The 18654-nt window shown below is 41.7% G+C and overlaps 1 protein-coding gene across 1 annotated transcript in view; it reads left to right on the forward strand.

Moving 5' to 3' along the window:
- The window catches only part of b4galnt4a (beta-1,4-N-acetyl-galactosaminyl transferase 4a), a gene marked incomplete at its 5' end in the record, with an annotated part of 208665 nt that overhangs the window by 170241 nt on the left and 19770 nt on the right, over positions 1-18654 (forward strand). The window contains one exon of the mRNA XM_081355789.1: positions 13263-13329. Coding sequence (XP_081211915.1) covers positions 13263-13329 — 67 coding nt within the window. The remainder of the gene's footprint in view (positions 1-13262; positions 13330-18654) is intronic.

The following is an 18654-nucleotide window of genomic DNA, read 5'->3' on the forward strand; positions in this document are numbered from 1 at the left end:
GTTCAGAGAGATAGGTAGGAGCTAAGTTATGAAGAGATTTAAAAACAAAGAGTAGAATTTTAAAATCTATTCTCCGTCGAACTGGCAGCCAGTGTAGAGATTTGAGAATCTGAGAGATGTGGTCATATTTGCGACACTTATGTAGAAGTCTGGCCGCAGCATTTTGGACTAACTAAAGGCGAGCAATTTTAAAACTTGATATACCGCAATATAAGGAATTTTAGTAATCTAGCCGACACGTAATTAATGCATGAACAGCCATTTTAGTCCAGTCATTTTAAGCCAAAATGGGGGTCAACCTTGAACAAATTGCAACAGAAGCAAACTCAACTGATTTTGTATCCTCAATATGTCCTGAGTAAGGAAAAAAAAGCCCAGAAGAATCCCATTAGGGGAAAGTTTCGAAAAAGACCCAAATATAGCCTATTCATACGCCTATTCATTCTTTTTCTTACGTGAAAAGGGTAAAAATTTTAACCTTTAGATATCAGCATGAAATTTCTGAGTTGATTACTTGCATCAAGAAAACAAACAATGTATTACAAGTTTTTTTAAATGGTTTGTTAACATGGACAAATGGTGCATAATCTAATTACGTATGTGCTAATTTGCATAAATACCACAACAGATCTAAACATTGGGTCTTGCCAGGTGAAAATGTCTTGTTGAATCTTGTTGACACATAACAGTAAAATACTTAATGTTAAGGTCTGAATGGAACCCATTTAGGCTACCCATGAGCATTAATACATAGAGGCAGGAAGAAGTACTTTAGAAACCAGCCTTTATTAATTTTTAAGAGATTGGGTTTGGGGCTGGGTCCGTGGGACTGTTTCCCTAAGACAAAAACGTCTTTATATTACCAATACATAATTAAAATGCAAGTACTCTGAAAAAGAGAGTATAAAAATTGAGTGTCTGTAGTCCTCTCACTACCCTTTTCCACCAAGGCAGAACTGGTGCTGGTTCGGAGCCAGAGCCTAGTTTCAAATCGGTTCTTTGTTTTTCCACCGCCAAAGCACCAGCTCCGAACCAGTGAAACTGGTTCTTAAGTAGCACCAAATCATTGCAGGGTCTAGAACGGAGCCAAGAAAGAACCGCTTGCGTCAGGGGCTGGGGGCAGGGTTACCGTGACCAACAAGACGAATAGAAACTTGTGACCGCCATTTTTAAATAGCAGCTAGTCGAGCTAATAGCAGCTCGATTATAATATCCGTCTATGTAAGTTACGGCGAGCTGCACGAACGCGTTGGATTCCGATGTATTTTTGCAAACCCATGATCATCCATAGTATTGCAACGTCCGTTATTGTTGATGGCTTGTTCGAGATGCATCGGAGCGGCGAGGACCGATCGGAGCTGCAGGAGTGTTTGGAGAGCATACGACTCCTTGTGCTTTTAGATCGCTATCGCAGTGCTTTGATGTCATGCGGCGATCGATCTGCGAGAAGCCGATGCATCTCGAACAAGCCTGGCGTGTTTGTGTTTGGCGCTACCGCACTAGCGGTTGCTGGGCAACATGAGACGTATACAGTGACGTAAGATCTGGCTCTGTTGTGGCTCTCTAGCCGGTGGAAAGGCAAACCGGTTCTTAGTAAGCTCGTCAGTCGAACCAACTCTGAACCAGCTCTGGCTCTGGCTCTGAACCAGCACCCGGTTCTTGTTGGTGGAAAAGGGGTATCAGGGCTGCAATAAACACAGCTACTTATTCCATTCACTCCCACCCCCTCCCTTCTGGGCTCCTTCCAAAGTCACGCCCCCAAAACACATGATGCCGACCACTCAGCTTGGAGGACGCGTTTGTCAGCGCCGAGCGGAGAGGAGCATAGTGTATGTAGTGACATCATGTCAGAATCACATGTAATAAAATACCTAACTTTATCATTATGAATATAAACAACTAACATGGCTGTTAGCACTCACTATCAAGCTAGCATATCGATACTGGTAATTTTTAAAATATATTGAGTTTGATTCGGTAACGAGCTAGTAACATAAAGCAAAGCTAAAAACAGGTTGCATTGATACACGTTTTCCCATTACCATCAGTTACACTGTGATGAAGGTGAATTTCGTGTAAGACTCATAACGTATACAGTGTTTTGCATGTAAGAGCTTCCACGATGAAAGCACTGTTGGCCGATATTGACTCTCGTCTGACTTCTTGCTTTATCCAAAGACTTTTTGATCATAGCCTTTTCGAATACTGTCTACCTTTTTTTTTGCCTTGTTTGCCTTCGCTGACTGTATATGCAGGTACTGGGAATTTTGACTGCTCTTTCTCTGCCATAATTGTGATTCTTCCTAGCTTCCGTGCCTCTTCCCCTCCTCGAGTCAAAAGGGTGCGCGCATGTGGGCAGCTCCTGTAGCGGCAGGGGTGGTAGCCATGGTAGCGAGGGAGAGTGACAGTCGCCCAGTCGTTCCGAATGGAAATAAGTAGCTGTGTTTATTGCGCCCTGAGAGGACTACAGACACTCGATTTTTATACTCTCCTTTTCAGAGTACTTACATTTTAATTATGTATCGGTATATAAAGACAGTTTAAACAAATTTGGGAAAAAGTTTTTTAGAAAAAAATCTACCTACCCTAATCTGCACTCATATAGTTTTTTTTTTTCTCATCAAAACCGATTATGTTTATCAGTGGTTGTATATCAGGCAGGGACACATTTGTGTGATGTTTGTTTTGTAATTTCACCGGAACGAATAGAGAGTCTCTCCACATTGAAACGCGTGTCCGAGTGAAGACTGTGCGCGAGCCACAAACAAACACAGTATCCGCACCACTGATCGCAGTGGCAATGAGCACTTTGATCACTTGATTTCAGAAACAACACATTTCAGCACTAGATCGCCTCTTATTTAACAAATGAACAAAATGAATGCTCTGCTAGTTAACTGGAGATGTTTTGTTTATTTGTATTGGTACATTCGTGCCGCGAGATGTTTCAAAAGTGGTGGGGACATGTCCCACCCGCAAATTACGGCGTCTTTTTTCGTCCTGAGGTAGCCTGTAAAAGGATATTTTGGGGTCTCCTTTTTTGTTGTTGCACCCCACCACACAACATATTGAAGGCATAGCTAGCTCCTTTGCGACTGACGTGAATCAGGTACTCAAGATGGCGGCAGACAAGTTTTAGAAGTGAGTGACGTCAGTGAGGAGACGTTGGTGACATCATCTGATATTCATCTATAGGCAAGTATTTGAATGTTGAGCAGCATGCTCATTGGCTACTGATACAGCAGGAACCCATACCTATGAAACAACAATATATAATGTTTTATGTACAAAGTTCGGGAGGCCTGTGTCACGGAATGGATGAATGTGAGACGAGGATTCAAATGCAGAGGAATTTATTAAACGGCAGACAAGGTACAAACTCAAAAACTCAGATTGCAAAACGGGAAGGAAACACCAGGAACAAGCAACTAGGACAACAAACCAGCACAAGACTACAAACACAAGGAGGCTAAATAGGGGAACAAACAAAGGAGGGTAACGAGACAGACAGGTGGGAAAAATTAACCAATAATCAGATAACAAGATGGGAGGGGCTAGACAATAGACACGAGCACATGGCCCAAAATAACAAAACACCCATGTGCAGCACAAGACAGGACAGGCATGTGACATTACCCCCTCCCTACGGAGCGGCTACCAGACGCTCCATAAGACCAGGGCGGGACGGGAGGGACAGACCAGGGCGGGAAAAGGGGAATGGACAGTTCAGAAGGCCAGGGAGGCACACAAAGTTCGGGAGTCCAGGGTGGAGCAGACAGTCCATCGGGCGGCCAGGGTGGAGCAGACAGATATCAGCGGCCCAGGAACAGACACCACCGGCTCAGACACCACCTGTTCAGGAACAGATACCACCGGCTCAGGAACAGACACCACCGGCTCAGGAACAGACACCAGCGGCCCAGGAACAGACACCACCGGCTCAGGAACAGATACCACCGGCTCGGGCACTGGAACTGGCACCACCGGCTCGGGCACTGGAACTGACACCACCGGCTCGGGCACTGGAACTGACACCACCGGCTCGGGCACTGGAACTGGCACCACCGGCTCGGGCACTGGAACTGGCACCACCGGCTCGGGCACTGGAACTGGCACCACCGGCTCGGGCACTGGAACTGGCACCACCGGCTCGGGCTCAGGCACTGGCACCACCGGCTCGGGCACTGGAACTGGCACCAGACGTGACGTGAACAGGCTCGGCGGCAACCATCTTGTCCGCAGACACTGGATCCGGCTCGGCAGCGGCCATCTTGTCCGAAGACACAGGCTCAGCGGCGGCCATCCTGTCCGGAGACACAGGCTCGGCAGACGTGACGTGAACAGTTCTGGGAAACTCTAGGATCTTGTATAGTCTTTTAAGTAATTCAACAGAGTCTCAGCTGCTCTGTCTACCTCAGACTGCACGGGGACCTCCGAGACTGGGACCACCGGAACTGGGACCACCGGACTCGGGACCACCGGACTCGGGACCACCGGAACAGGCATGGAGGAAGTCTTCCTTCTCCTCCTCCATTTCGGGGTCACCGGAACTGGGACCACCGGAACAGGGACCACTGGACTCGGGACCACCGGGACCGGGACCACCGGAACAGTCACGGAGGGGTTCTTCCTTCCTCTCCTCTGTTTCGGGACCAGCGGTGAAGGCTTGCCTTTCTGCTGACCGCCGTCTACCATGGTCCCCTCCTCCTCCAGCGTCCTTTGAGCGCACCTGGCGAAATATTCGAACAAGGAAATTGAAGATTCCTTATCCTCTCCAGAGAAAATTTCACTCCGCTGAATCCACATTATCAGGCTGGTTCGTTCTGTCACGGAATGGATGAATGTGAGACGATGATTCAAATGCAGAGGAATTTATTAAACGGCAGACAAGGTACAAACTCAAAAACTCAGATTGCAAAACGGGAAGGAAACACCAGGAACAAGCAACTAGGACAACAAACTAGCACAAGACTACAAACACAAGGAGGCTAAATAGGGGAACAAACAAAGGAGGGTAACGAGACAGACAGGTGGGACAAATTAACCAATAATCAGATAACAAGATGGGAGGGGCTAGACAATAGACACGAGCACATGGCCCAAAATAACAAAACACCCATGTGCAGCACAAGACAGGACAGGCATGTGACAGCCTGTATATAAATAAATAAAAATATCACACTTAATATTTTTCAACCACGGAAATATTAGGTTTTTATACATTAAACAATATAACTGACTTTACATTTTGGGAATCAAGAATTATGAATTGAATACTTGGTCTGCTATATTTGTTAAAATGTATACAACTGCACTGTGTACTGTTTCCCACAATACAATGCTACAAATACTGGTATCACTGAGTACAAAAATGTAAAAAAGCTATCTATCCATGTTAATGATATACACAATGCTGTAAGTATGTGGGGGAAACATAAACAATCCATAAAAAGATGTGCAAAGCCTTCTGTTGTTTTAGAAAAGAGCAGAAAAAACATGGTACAATAAATTAACGTCATCACATTATTATACCAAATGCCAAAAATAACAATTACGGCCCCCCTGTGTGAAGCCATCAGCAAGCATCAGTCCGTAGCACACGCTCTGTGGGAGAGAGAGAAATGGAGAGAGCGCTCGAAACTACTTTATGTTTGATTTAGCTGCAGCTGGCTGCTCCTCATTTCACTAAAAGCATTGAGCAAATACAAAAAGGGCCTCCAAATTAAATTTTCAGAATGTATTTCCTGTCTTTGACCGTCTGCTCTAGACTTGAGATGATGGTGGTGGAGCTTCCAAGAAAAGATATTACGACAATATCTTGAGTTGAGCCGCTCCATGAGCTTTTTAAGGTCCCCCTGTAGTCAATAATTGTATCTCTTAAAACTCATCTTTGATCACCAAAATGAAGTTGAAAAAAAAAAATTCAGGACTTAAAATAGCTTGAATGTAACTCTACACCCTTGCATACGCTCACCTTTATTTATTATTATACGCGGTTCTATGAATATGCAAATGAAACAAGGTTGACACAAAACAGCTTTCAAAAGAGAAATATCATTGATTACTAATACTTTTGTAATTGCATTGTGTGATTTGTTACACGGCAAACCAAATCAGAGAGATACTTGCAGAATTACAGCACTCAGTTTTTTTTAAGGCCGTGTACACATGCAGTTAAATTCAGTTGTCAGCTCATATTTTAATGCTAAATCCTCTTCTGGACTGTTATGGCTTAGGCTGTTAAGATATAGCGCATGACGAAGGAGATTCAATAGGAGACTTTAATTCAGAAATTAGACCAGTAAACATAACCACACATCAACAATACCTTAAAGTAAATGTAAATGATACAAGACAAGGAACTGGGAGAACTAAATACACAGAGAACAGATCAGGGAAACAAGACACAGCTGGGGCGAATTAACTCAATGACAGTGACAATGGAAACTAACAAGATACAGCTGACAATGAACAGAGGACGAGGATGCAGGTGAGAGCCAGGGAGGAGGATGGGAAATGTAGTGATCGTGACTGGTACACACACAGTTCAGTCGTTTTTACAGGAGTGAGAACCGCGTTCTGCAACCGAATGAACTCCTGATTAATGCACGTACAGTGACGACCGCATTTACAAAAATTCTGTGCAGTGTGTGTTGAAAGCACATCAGGGATGAGTCTCTCTTGTGCACGGTGCAAGAAAACCACTGGGAAAGTGGTACAAGCTTTAACTCTTTTTGTGTTGCCACTCATGAAACTTTACAGTGTGAATGTGGCCTAGAAAACTTATATGTTTATAAATACCAAACATACTGTGACAGGGTTGAAATTGTTTCTTTAAAATGTATAGAAATATTTTTAGTAACAAGACTGTTGCACATAATCTGCCATTGAAAACATATTTGTTGACAACAAATATTAGGTGGTTACCCTATGGTGGTCTCCCAATGTCAATTGAGGTTATGGTGGTGATACTTGATATTATATTCTTTACATGTAAATATTTTTTCAAATGGAGAAAAAAAATGTCAATTTTCTGTGTATATTGTAAATGCACTGTATATAATCTCATACAGCAGTTGTTGCTGGAGAACATGCATTGAATAAACCAAACAGAGCTGTTAATATTAAGATTGTTAAAAAAAAAAAAGCATTTTTTCAATATAAATTGCCAGTCCCGGGAATTCAACTTGGCCAGAACTCTTGATAAGAGAAACTATTTTACGTGACTGTGTGCATTTTTCAGGCACTGAGCCTAATAAAATTCTGTCAGCCACACTTGTACTTTTCCAGCTTTATTGTTACATTTTGTTGTTTTCCCCCTTGTATTGATTTTTGTCTTTTCACACTGAAGGTTTCAGGCCAGTGAATCAGACCTCGGTTACACCGAAGAAATGTCAACAGACACATGAGACCGTGAAGACAGAATGGCTAATTCAAAACACACACATTTTTTTAGTTCAATGGACACATAACACAGACTTCTATTGTTATTAATTTGAGCTCATCATAATTACTATAGAGCCCTACTGCTGAAACAGGAACACATTATTTAGTCCCTTTATTAAGGTATTATCCTCCCGGGGATCTGGGATGTTCTTAAATTGTAGGTTATTTCAAGTTTAACTATCATTGTTAGGGCATTTGGTCAAAACCTGACACACACACACACACGCACATGCACACAAGCACAAAGCCTTTTTGTTTTCTCAGCCACAACACATATTTTTCTCATGCACTCTGTCTTTCTGTCTTTTCTAAAAGCTGAAATGATTATAGTGTCCACAAACCCAGACACCTACATTTATCACAAAGAAGAGGCTTATAACTGCCCATGGGTTTTATTATACTTTCAAGTGATATTAGTGGGTGCCGTTTCAATCTCTCTTGGAGTGCTTCTAATCTTTATTTCACAAGTTCACACTTACAAATAATCCGATAGAGTAAAGTACTATGTGTATTTGGCGTGCTGTCTGAGGAGAGGGATCCGAGCTCAGTGTTTTGGCCGAACACAGAGTACTCCCTCCGTATTTCTGGTTAGGAAAGAGACCAGGCGAGTGTGAGGAGACGGTGGAGGGATGCTGAAATCTGTGGAGGAACAGGTGGGTCGACAGCGTATATATGCCTCCACTCATTCTGATTGGCTAGACATGTTGATTACTTATTTCTGACTGCTGGTGGGAATGACGTGATGATTGGATAGATCATTTGAACGTGTTCCTCCCAAACTTTGTATATAATTATTTTTTTTTAATTCTAGACTTAATATTTTATATGCTTTTATTCTAGACTAGTTTCTAATTTAATGCTTGTGTGAATTTCACAAAACCAGTCGAGTATTTTCCGGGTCAAGATAAGAAAGAAATTATATTATTTTAAGTTATACCATGTTCTGGGTGAATACTCGATTCTGATTGGCTGAAGGGTGTCCATTAAAGGAGAACTCCGGTCAATTTTAACATTGAGCTCATTTTTTTGTACATTTGGAGTGCTGTCAATACAGAGAACAACGACAAAAATCGGTGTTGCCTACACCAAGTTATTCTATTTTTAAAATTTGCACCCTGTTGACTTCAATGGGGCAAGTACTAAACCTGCTTTTAGCCTCTTAACATCCTTGATGTGTCATTACAAGTGCACAGAAAGTGTGAGTGATTCCTTCTGAGTGAACACGAGTGAATCTGACTGCAGTAGATGTGAAAGATATGTATAAAAATGATGTTATTTAAGCCAGCGCACATACCTGTATTTACATCCTGTTTTCGGTTGAAGTCCAAAGTAATCGATTGCCGAGTTCACGCGCGTGATCATAGTTAACTAAACCTATGCGCGTGAACTCGGCAATCGACTACTTTGGACTTCAACCGAAAACAGGATGTAAACACAGGTATTTGCGCTGGCTTAAATCTTAACATCAAGGATGTTAAGAGGCTAAAAGCAGGTTTAGTACTTGCCCCATTGAAGTCAACAGGGTGCAAATTTTAAAAATAGAATAACTCGGTGTAGGCAACACCGATTTTTGTCGTTGTTCTCTGTATTGACAGCACTCCAAATGTACAAAAAAATGAGCTCAATGTTAAAATTGACCGAAGTTCTCCTTTAAAAAGTGATATAGGACACCTAGTAAAGGAGTTCTGGTGAAACTGACTGTTTACCGTTCGAAATTAATAAATAAATGCGCTGGCTACATCAGCTGTGAGTAACCATAGCAACAGACAGTCAAAGTATCTATACGGACTATAAATCGAGCAGACTATAAATATCTCCAGTTGCTAAATAAACCGTCAGGCGTAACCAGGGAAACCAAGTTATTGTTTGTAAAAACTTTAGATTTCGATTGTAAAACTAATTAAAATATAACTAATGTTTTAAAAATGTGTTATTTGGCAAGTGACCATGGTATAAGCGGGTTAATGCCCGACGAGGTGTCCATTGTCAGGTATTAATGACAATGGACACCTCCGCTGCGCGTCGGACGGTTCACGCCTCGCCGTCGTCCATTAATACCTGACAATGGACACCTCGTCGGGCATTAACCCTTACATATTCTAATATTGATCTAGCTCACTGCAGTGTGCAACAAGTGTCTCATAGCAGCCGCCGAGCAAACGCACAGAGTAACAATATAACATAATTTTTTTAAAAACAGACAAATGTAAATGATAAAACAGGGCTGAGTTTCCCCACATACGCTTGACCTAAAGCGGAAGCGCCTTTGTCTTGAACAGGCGACCTCTAGCGGCGAAAGACTACATATTGTGCCTTTAATGTGTGCTTATTATTGAAATTTAGTTTGTATATATTTATATGTGATGGTACTATTTATTGAGCATATTTTAATTTGTATTGATATAAAAATGTTAATTATTAAATAATAATGAAAATTAGAATGAGAATTTGTGGGTAAAATGTGCTTAAAATGTGCTTGTTGTCGAAAGAGATTTTGGAAAGAAATATGAAATATTCATCTTTACTGGTCGTTCCTCAATAATGTTTTGAGTGTGTGTGTGTGTGTGTGTGTGTGTGTGTGTGTGTGTGTGTGTGTGTGTGTGTGTGTGTGTGGCTGTGGAAAATGGCCTGTCTCCCCTAATTACAGCAAGCATAAGCAGAAGTGACATGGTAATTGCACAACGTCATTAAAAGAATTGTAGCTTGTCGGATGGTTTGTAAGTGTGCTGCTAAAGAAGCTACTGTTGATGTGTGTGTGTCTCATTTCCTGCTGTGTGTTGTGTTGTGATTGGATAGGTGAATCTGTTTAGTGAGGGTGACCTTGCTTGAAATGTAGATGAATAAACAGCAGATTTCCCAATACTTTTCCTATCTACACCATTTCAACAATTTGATTAGCCATTGACATGCCGGCACCAAAGGGTTTGATGATTTGATGGCCTTAACTTGACGTTATAATTTTACAGAGACGTCCTTTGTCTAGAGGTGATTTCATCACTTTGTGCAATACTTTCATTAGAAACTTTATGTCTTATTGCAGTTTCTCTTTAGTCTTTTGTTACCAGACTTTTGACTGCCAACATAAAGACTTTTCACTGTCAGGTCAACTTTGCAGCTTCTTCTGGCCAAAAATCAGCCACTTAGACAAGAAGGGACTCTCTGACTGATGCAACAGACCCAAACTCATGGTGGATTCCCTCTAGGTCGAATTTGTGATGGCTTTCCGGCCCCCCTGAGTCCAAGCTCGGGACAAAAGGTCCAAGCCGAATGTTTCTGAGCATGACAATTAACGTTACCTGTAGTTTTAGTAGAGCACAGTTCAGTATAGTATGATTTCAAATCATACCACACATGGAATCTAAGCCTGGTAAGATAAATAGCTGATTTTGCAGCACCCCAAAGGAGAAAGATATTAAAATTGTACAAACAAGCTCAGACAAAAAGGACAATTCAACAAAAGTAACTGTTCTGATGGGAACACGTTGTCTCAGGTTTCTCCTACAAAACCCTGATTTTACATCCCAATTGGCCTACTTACAGTATACTATGCCCTTAAAGTATGTACTCTTTTTGTGAAGAAAAAGTACATACTTTTGAGTGTGTAGCAGAAGAGCTTTGGGACATATTATAGCGTCTTTAATGGATAGCTCTGTCGCTTTGGTTTCCTGCATCCTTTCACTGTTTAAACTGCCGTCAGTCATCTTGTCACAATTAAAATCTTTCACATTTAATTGAATTTCCTACCGTTTCGGAGAGAAATGTAGCAGCGCGTTGATCTGCTAGTTGTTGGTATTTCATGCAGAGACTCTCCTCATTTTGTTGGCAATTTGCATAATGATGGGCGTATTTTTACAAAAGTTCACAATACTCAATACTGTTGTAGATGAAATATAATGTGGATAACATTGAATAAATATATTTTCGTCAGGTTAGATACTGATTATTAATCACTCAAACCCCTTAATCTAAACCTCTCTACTTAACCGACGGACTCGCACATCCGCCATTGTGGCGAGCACGACGAGGTCGAGGGCCGTGGGAGGACGGCGCGAGGCCGGTGGCGCGATTGATAATGAGCGACACGTGCGCGACGCACCGGTCTCGCATCTCTCACGGAGGAGCGGAAGCATAAAGGAGGAGCGACGACAGTGAAGAGCGAGAGAGGACAGGCCTGATTTTTAGTTCATGTTTTGTTTCTGTTTGTGTCGCCAGCAGTCGTCCGTGAGGGGCTGCTGGCTTTTACTTTTATTATTGTATTTGTGTATTTTGTTATTAAATATTGTTGAATGTTCGCCGGTTCCCGCCTCCTTCTTCCCATAACATCTAAACCTCGTTACACTGGTGCCGAATCCCGGGAAGAAGGAGGGACACGCTGTCGGAGAGCCCTCGCTGCTGGGGGGGATCGCGGTGCTGAGGAGGTCGGGCAGCACGAGGGAGCGATGGCCGCCGATTGCTGCCCGAGGCGATGGTGCTGGAGCGATGGAAGAACTGGGGGGACGGAGCTCGAGCTCGCTGCCGTGCTCCTGGGTCGAGGAGGGGTGGCTGCCGTCCGAGAGGGAGCGGAGGAGTCCCGTTTGCCGTGGGCCGGAGCCTGTTGCCGTCGGCCATGATGGGGGCGGAGCAGGGAACGGGAGACTCGCTGCCGGCTGCCCTCAACCGGAGGAGCCATCGCCGTCCGCCAGGAGGCGGAGGAGCGTCGAGCTGTTCCCCAACGGATGTCCAGTACCATCGCATGGCACCGCGAGTGACTCTCAGCTGGTTGAGGACCGAGCGGCAGTGTGTCCGGGAACCGGATCAAGATTTTTTTTTTTTTTTTTTTTTTTTTCCTCTCTCCCCTCTCTCGTCTCTGTCGCTCCTCGTGCTTCCGTCTCCTTTTCCCTCACCTCGTCTATCCATACCTCCAGCCCAGGTACCGCAGCCGCCGTGATCGGTCCCCCCGGGGAGGGGGGGAGGGGGAGTAAGCGCAGTCTCGTGGGTGCCCCCCGGCCTGCGAGGGGCGATGGGGGTATGTGGCGAGCACGACGAGGTCGAGGGCCGTGGGAGGACGGCGCGAGGCCGGTGGCGCGATTGATAATGAGCGACACGTGCGCGACGCACCGGTCTCGCATCTCTCACGGAGGAGCGGAAGCATAAAGGAGGAGCGACGACAGTGAAGAGCGAGAGAGGACAGGCCTGATTTTTAGTTCATGTTTTGTTTCTGTTTGTGTCGCCAGCAGTCGTCCGTGAGGGGCTGCTGGCTTTTACTTTTATTATTGTATTTGTGTATTTTGTTATTAAATATTGTTGAATGTTCGCCGGTTCCCGCCTCCTTCTTCCCATAACATCTAAACCTCGTTACAGCCATGTTTGTAGTTCTAATCGAATGTGGGCAGTATACGCTATTACAGTTTGCTTGGAACTGCACTTTGAATTCTAACCGGAAAAGTAGACCATCCGGGTATTGGAATACTCATTTCACCATGCTACAATTTGGGACACACTAATTCTAATTTCGAATACTATTTAGAACGGATAGTATGCAAAATGGGCATGAGTATCTTTCAAAAGATGAACTTCATAAGCTTGTAATCCTGTAACTGATTCTTCCACAAAAGCACTTGTTTTATATCGGTATCTAAACAAAACATTATTTCCTGGTGGACTGATGAAAACCTATGTCCTTGATTCCCATAAAACTGCCGATTTCAGTCAGATCTTGTTAATATATTGGTGTGCGATATGTATCATGCAGTCTAAGTCTGGTCGGTTGGCCGTGCCATATTAGGCTTGAGTCTACGTACTTTCTCTCTAACTGTTCCTCTTTGTCTTTATTACAGTGGCGCCCTTTCCTGCCAGGACTCAAGTATGAGGTCATCGATTCCGCCTACATCTCCTTGTACACAGGTAACCCTCCCTCTCTTGCAAACTCCACCAATTTCAAAACTAACCAGCATTGACTAGCCACCGAACTGCCGCCACACCGTCATGCTTTGAGTAATTTGATGGTGTGACAGTTTGAACTTTAATCTTTGATGGGTTTCTTTGAGGTGCACAAGAGGTTTCACTGATTATGAAACATACGGTGTCTCTGAGAGTTGTCGAGAAGGAAGAAAGTGGCTTTTTCAGTATCAGTGAGATTGATGACAGTGACTTCTTCTGCCCGAGGCTGTTTCCAGTCGCTGGTCTTTGTGTAGGGGAAGGTACAGTGTGTCCCATCGGGCTTAAAACGACTAGATGTATTAGCCGCATTACACTTTAAAGTTGTTTTCCGTGCCCTAAAGTTGTAAGCGGAAGGACTTTTAATAGCGTCCTACTGAGTTCACCACTAAATTGATGACTTTAGTAGATGTAATTTGCTTTTAACACTTTTTGGTTGCAGTGCCCTGAGGTGAAGCAAAATTGAAAATGTGCTTAGAGCTGTTGTGACAAAGAGAGAAAGGGCACAGGAAAAAGAGCAAGGTTATGAAGACTCGGTCGGATCCTGCTCACAAAGGGAGATCAGGCATGTAGCGCTAACATCCGTACCGTTGCCATGGTGATCATGCTGACCTTCAAGGATAGCCTTTTGGAAGTGTCTTCAGAGCTTGTATGTTTTCAAGCAGTTCACCAAACACACACTCTGGCCTCATAGATCTTACATTCAAGTTGGAAAAAAAGAATAACAAATGAGATTTCCTTAATATTTCAATTGTTTCTCCTAGAAAGCTATTAAGATTAACTGGACAGCAAAGTGAGACTTTTGCAGAAGTATCCTGCTTTTTAGGTGGTTCTCCTTACAAAAAAAATAAAATAAAAAAAAGACCTAAATAATCACTCCCTTTGAATTTCAGAAGACATCTCAGCATTTTCTCAAACTTTGCTCAGATTTGCCAAGATACCAAGGTCCACTATCAAAAGTCAGAGAACTCCATATGAACTGTCCATCTATTCTTCAAATCGCTTGTTCTACGTGGGATTTCAGGGATGCTGGAGCCTATCCTAGCGCATTTCACCAAGTGAACATGTTCCTGAATCCTGCATCTTTGTTGATCCTGGAACAACATTCCAATCAACCAATCAGATTTGAGGGACAAGTTTACAGTTTATGTCAAGTTTAGGCTCACAACCATCTGATTTTAGGGATACATTATAAGTACGGTTAGGTTTAGGGGTATTTTATGTGGTATTTTTTGGACTGGAATGTTGTTCCAGGATCAACAAAATATGTTGACCCAGGAACGCATCTAAACTGACAAAATGTGGACGTGCCTATCCTAGTGCCTCGGGCCGAAGGCAGGGAAACAAATGGCCAGTTCAGTAGGACTAATTATTCATAATATTAATATTTGACTAGGTTATCTGAGCTACCCTTACGAAAAATAAGTTTATTCAAGTGTGCTATTAGTATACTTCTTTTAAACTAAAAATAGGAAAGTATATTTTCAGTCTATTTCTTATGTACTTCTCGAAATATGCTTAAAATTGCACTTAAGTATACTTGACTTGTACTGACAGAAAAGTCTATAGTAAGTATATTTGGTCTATACTTGAACTCTTGATTGAGATATACTTAAAAGTATAATTAAGTATTTAAGTATAATTGGTTTGTAGTTGTTTACTCTTTTGATTGAGTTGCCTATTAAAAACTTTTTTTCAGCTAGCTTATAGACTTACATTGTTTGAAAATATTGATTTATGAAGAAAACAGATATGTTCCTAATTCTGAGTAACTGAATTTTTGTGTAGGCTAGTCCACTGGTAGAGTACATAGGAATTTACTTCAAATTACATTACTCCAGATCAAAACACAGGGTAAGAAGCAGAAGAAAAAAGTGATAGAAGATTGTTTACACATATGTAAATTAACCCGATCATCAAATATCAAACAGCATATAAGTTCAAAACTGTCTAACGTTACTGAATGAAATGTCGACCCAGGAAGAGGAAACAACTGTGAAGCTTTGGGGATGTTGATGGACTCAATCTTCTCCATCTGTGTTTTAATAATGCACACCCGAGGTGCTAATGCAGCCACGTGAAGCAGAGTTGTATTAAAACAGTGCCCTTACAAGTATACTTCTAGAACATTGATATTACTATAATTACTACATAAAGGATACTTAAAAATGTACTTGAACTTTACTTAAGTAAACTTCATAAAAGGAACATATTCATTTGTTTTAAACTGTATGGACCAGATTTACTAACAGCTTGAGCCAGCACAAACCCTCTTTTGGCATTAAAAAAACTACCGTCAGGATTTACCGTCAAAATGCATCATGAAAAATTAGCAATGAAAAAGCATGGACAGTTATTTTTGCTGCTGATCCTATTGCATATGTGTTTGTAGGAGTTTCCCTTTCGGTCGCAAAATTTATGTGAGGAGAGTTTTTAAATAAATCAAGCGACGTGATTTCGGTTTGCGGTAGTCAATTTACTGGTATTTGCACCATTATTTAACACAAACAAAAAGCATGTCTAAACCCATTTTGCGCTTGACATGCTGTGGTAATTGCTGCTTGGGGGAGAAACCGAAGAGAACCAGGAGTGCATGGAAGAAGAGTGAGAATTTTCTCCACTAGTGTTCATTTAGTAGCCGTTTACACAAGACCATTTTTAACTAAAAACGAACAATTTGTGTGCGTTTTGGCCGTTCATTTATACTACAACTGCGCTCTGGGGGCCTGAAAACTAAACTTTTGAAATTGGGTTTCAAAGTGATACAAAAACGCTATTTGTGAAAACGGTGACGTCATTCGCATGCGTATAACGTGTTCAGTCTGTATGTGCGTAGTTTTTCTTTACAAGGTAACATCACCACTTACTGGCCTGGCATGAATAATACAGCGTTTTTTTGTCATTTTTGCGGATGCGTGTGAACGGGGATCGTTTTGACAACGTTGTCGTCTACGTGAAAACACAAAGGAAAAAGTTATTTTACCGTGTGCCTGTGTTGTTAGTAGATTAGCCGCACTTGATTATCGGCTCTGCTATGCTAATTTGCGTTGGTCATAATGGAAATGATCCGGCTGCGTCTGTGTTTTTTGTGTTTTTTTTGCGCACTCTCAGTAGATCACCAGCAAGACTTTCCTCTCCCATCTGTGCTTTGATTGTGTTCTCATGCTAGTTTGCCCTATTTGCGGCAATAAAACCGAAAGACCTATGTTACAGACATATGAAAGACAACATTTCGTTGACTAGTTTTGGATAGATTATTAATTTTTACTGTAAAATATCTGCCACCTCAAATAAGCTTTTGTTTGCCAATTTTTGCTAATATGTTAAATATAGTATGTTTTGTCAATGTAGGCTATATTCAAAGTAATGAATACTTAACTTTGAAATATGTATGATAAAATATATACTTTAGTTTTTACAAAGAAAGATTACACTTGAATTGTTGTTGTAATTGTAACCTTTTTAATAAAAAATATATTTACATGGTAGATGTAAACAAATTTTAAAAGGTAAATATAAGCCTTTTCTTTAACTAATTTTTATTGTGTTTTATTATTGACAAATTTGGGGAGAGGATACATATTCCAAAACTGAAAATGCAGTATGAGAATTAACTGCACAATTACTAGACATGTTTTCCTTGGATATTATACAATTTGCAAGCAGAATTTATATATATATATATATATTGCTCTTGCATTCTTTCCTGTGGCTCAGTGACACACCTGAATGAATGGCTCATTAAGTATGCGGGCCCCATTGTCTCCTCAAGTGTGAATCACTAAATATGCATGATGGTGTTGGATTGTTGACGCCCCTTGCGCATATTGCCTTTCCATACAAAAAGTGTTTTACAAGATTTAAAGCAATGTATTGTTTTATGTGAATGATTAGGCAGGATGATTTTCACATCATTTTGAAGAAAAAAACCCTAGGCAACGACATCCATTAGTCAAAAGTCTTATTGACACATATTTAGTATGTGTTTTGTGGCCTTATTTCAGAAACTTTAGTTTTTAGTTTTTTCAATAACCATGCATAAACATTATTCTCTCAAAAATACAAACATGTACATGCATGTTGCTCACATATTATGGTAGCCCTGTTTGTGCTAAATAGAGTGTAATTACACCTTTGCCATTAATATGTTTAATTTATGTAAGCAACTGAAAAAAGCACAAATGTCAGGGCATGTCAGAACATCTCAAGGACCCCAAAAACCCCTTAGACCCCAGAGGGTTAATGTCACAGTTTCTTTTCTTTTTGCACAATTCGTTCTTCAGAGACACCGCTGTTGGAAGCCGAGGGTTGTGGTAAATGTGTCTCTAGGCAACAGGGTTGGTGAAAGCCATCAGTTCTCCTAAAAGAGTCAGAGTTATGCTTGAATGCCTTGTGTGAAACATCGAGTCCTGACAAGGGCTTTCTTGCATCAAGTGTCAAATACTATGAAATGAGTTCCCTTTAGAATTGTGATTGTATTGTTCATTGTACAAGGCTTATTTTATGCAACATAATGAAGAAACTCATTCATAGTTTGTCTGATGGGGGTGGATTGGGATTGACAACCAAAGGGTGTAAGACCCAGGAGACCTTTTGATGTATGAAAAAGAGCAACTAAAATATTCTGCAAAATAGAGCATGCCACCGCTGGCTATATGCCTCATTTGCATGTGTGAGAAATTTATATTTTGAACACCTAGTTCTGCTGTGGTGCTCTAAAATAGCCCAGGGCCTGAATGGAATGGAAAGTTCTTGTTCCTTAAGTTTCACTACATTAGTGGTTTTGTAATATTAAATACTTGAGTATGTTCCTTTTCGCTTTGGTTCTTGTTTGGATTCAGCTGCTGGTTTCTTTGACCTTTATGCGAACTCCCTTTGAACGAAACACAGAGCTTAAGCACTTCACAGTGTTCATCTCACACACATTAAAGAGCGGAGTGTGTGACAACAGCCACCTCTGCTCTCTCTTGCATTTCAAGCGCACATCAAAGCCTGTCTCATTTATGTCTTCATCTTTTGAAGGGTGGCTCCATCATTTGTCACCTGGACGCTGTGTTGTCTCTGATGTGGAGTGACCCACATATTAGCCAGGCATTATCATTGAGCTTAACAGACTGCATATTGGCATAGGTAAATTTGTCAAAGGTATCCTGATTGATTGCCAAGGTGTTTACTACATGATTGTTAGGGTGTTCTGGATGGTGATAAGCAGTTGCCAGGGGGTTGTTAGGTGTGTTCTTGAGAGTTCTGGGTGGTTGCTAGGGCATTGGTAGGCAGTTGTCAAATTGTTAA

The sequence above is a fragment of the Scardinius erythrophthalmus genome, assembly GCF_964197995.2.
Source record: "Scardinius erythrophthalmus genome assembly, chromosome: 24".
NCBI classification, from domain to species: domain Eukaryota; kingdom Metazoa; phylum Chordata; class Actinopteri; order Cypriniformes; family Leuciscidae; genus Scardinius; species Scardinius erythrophthalmus.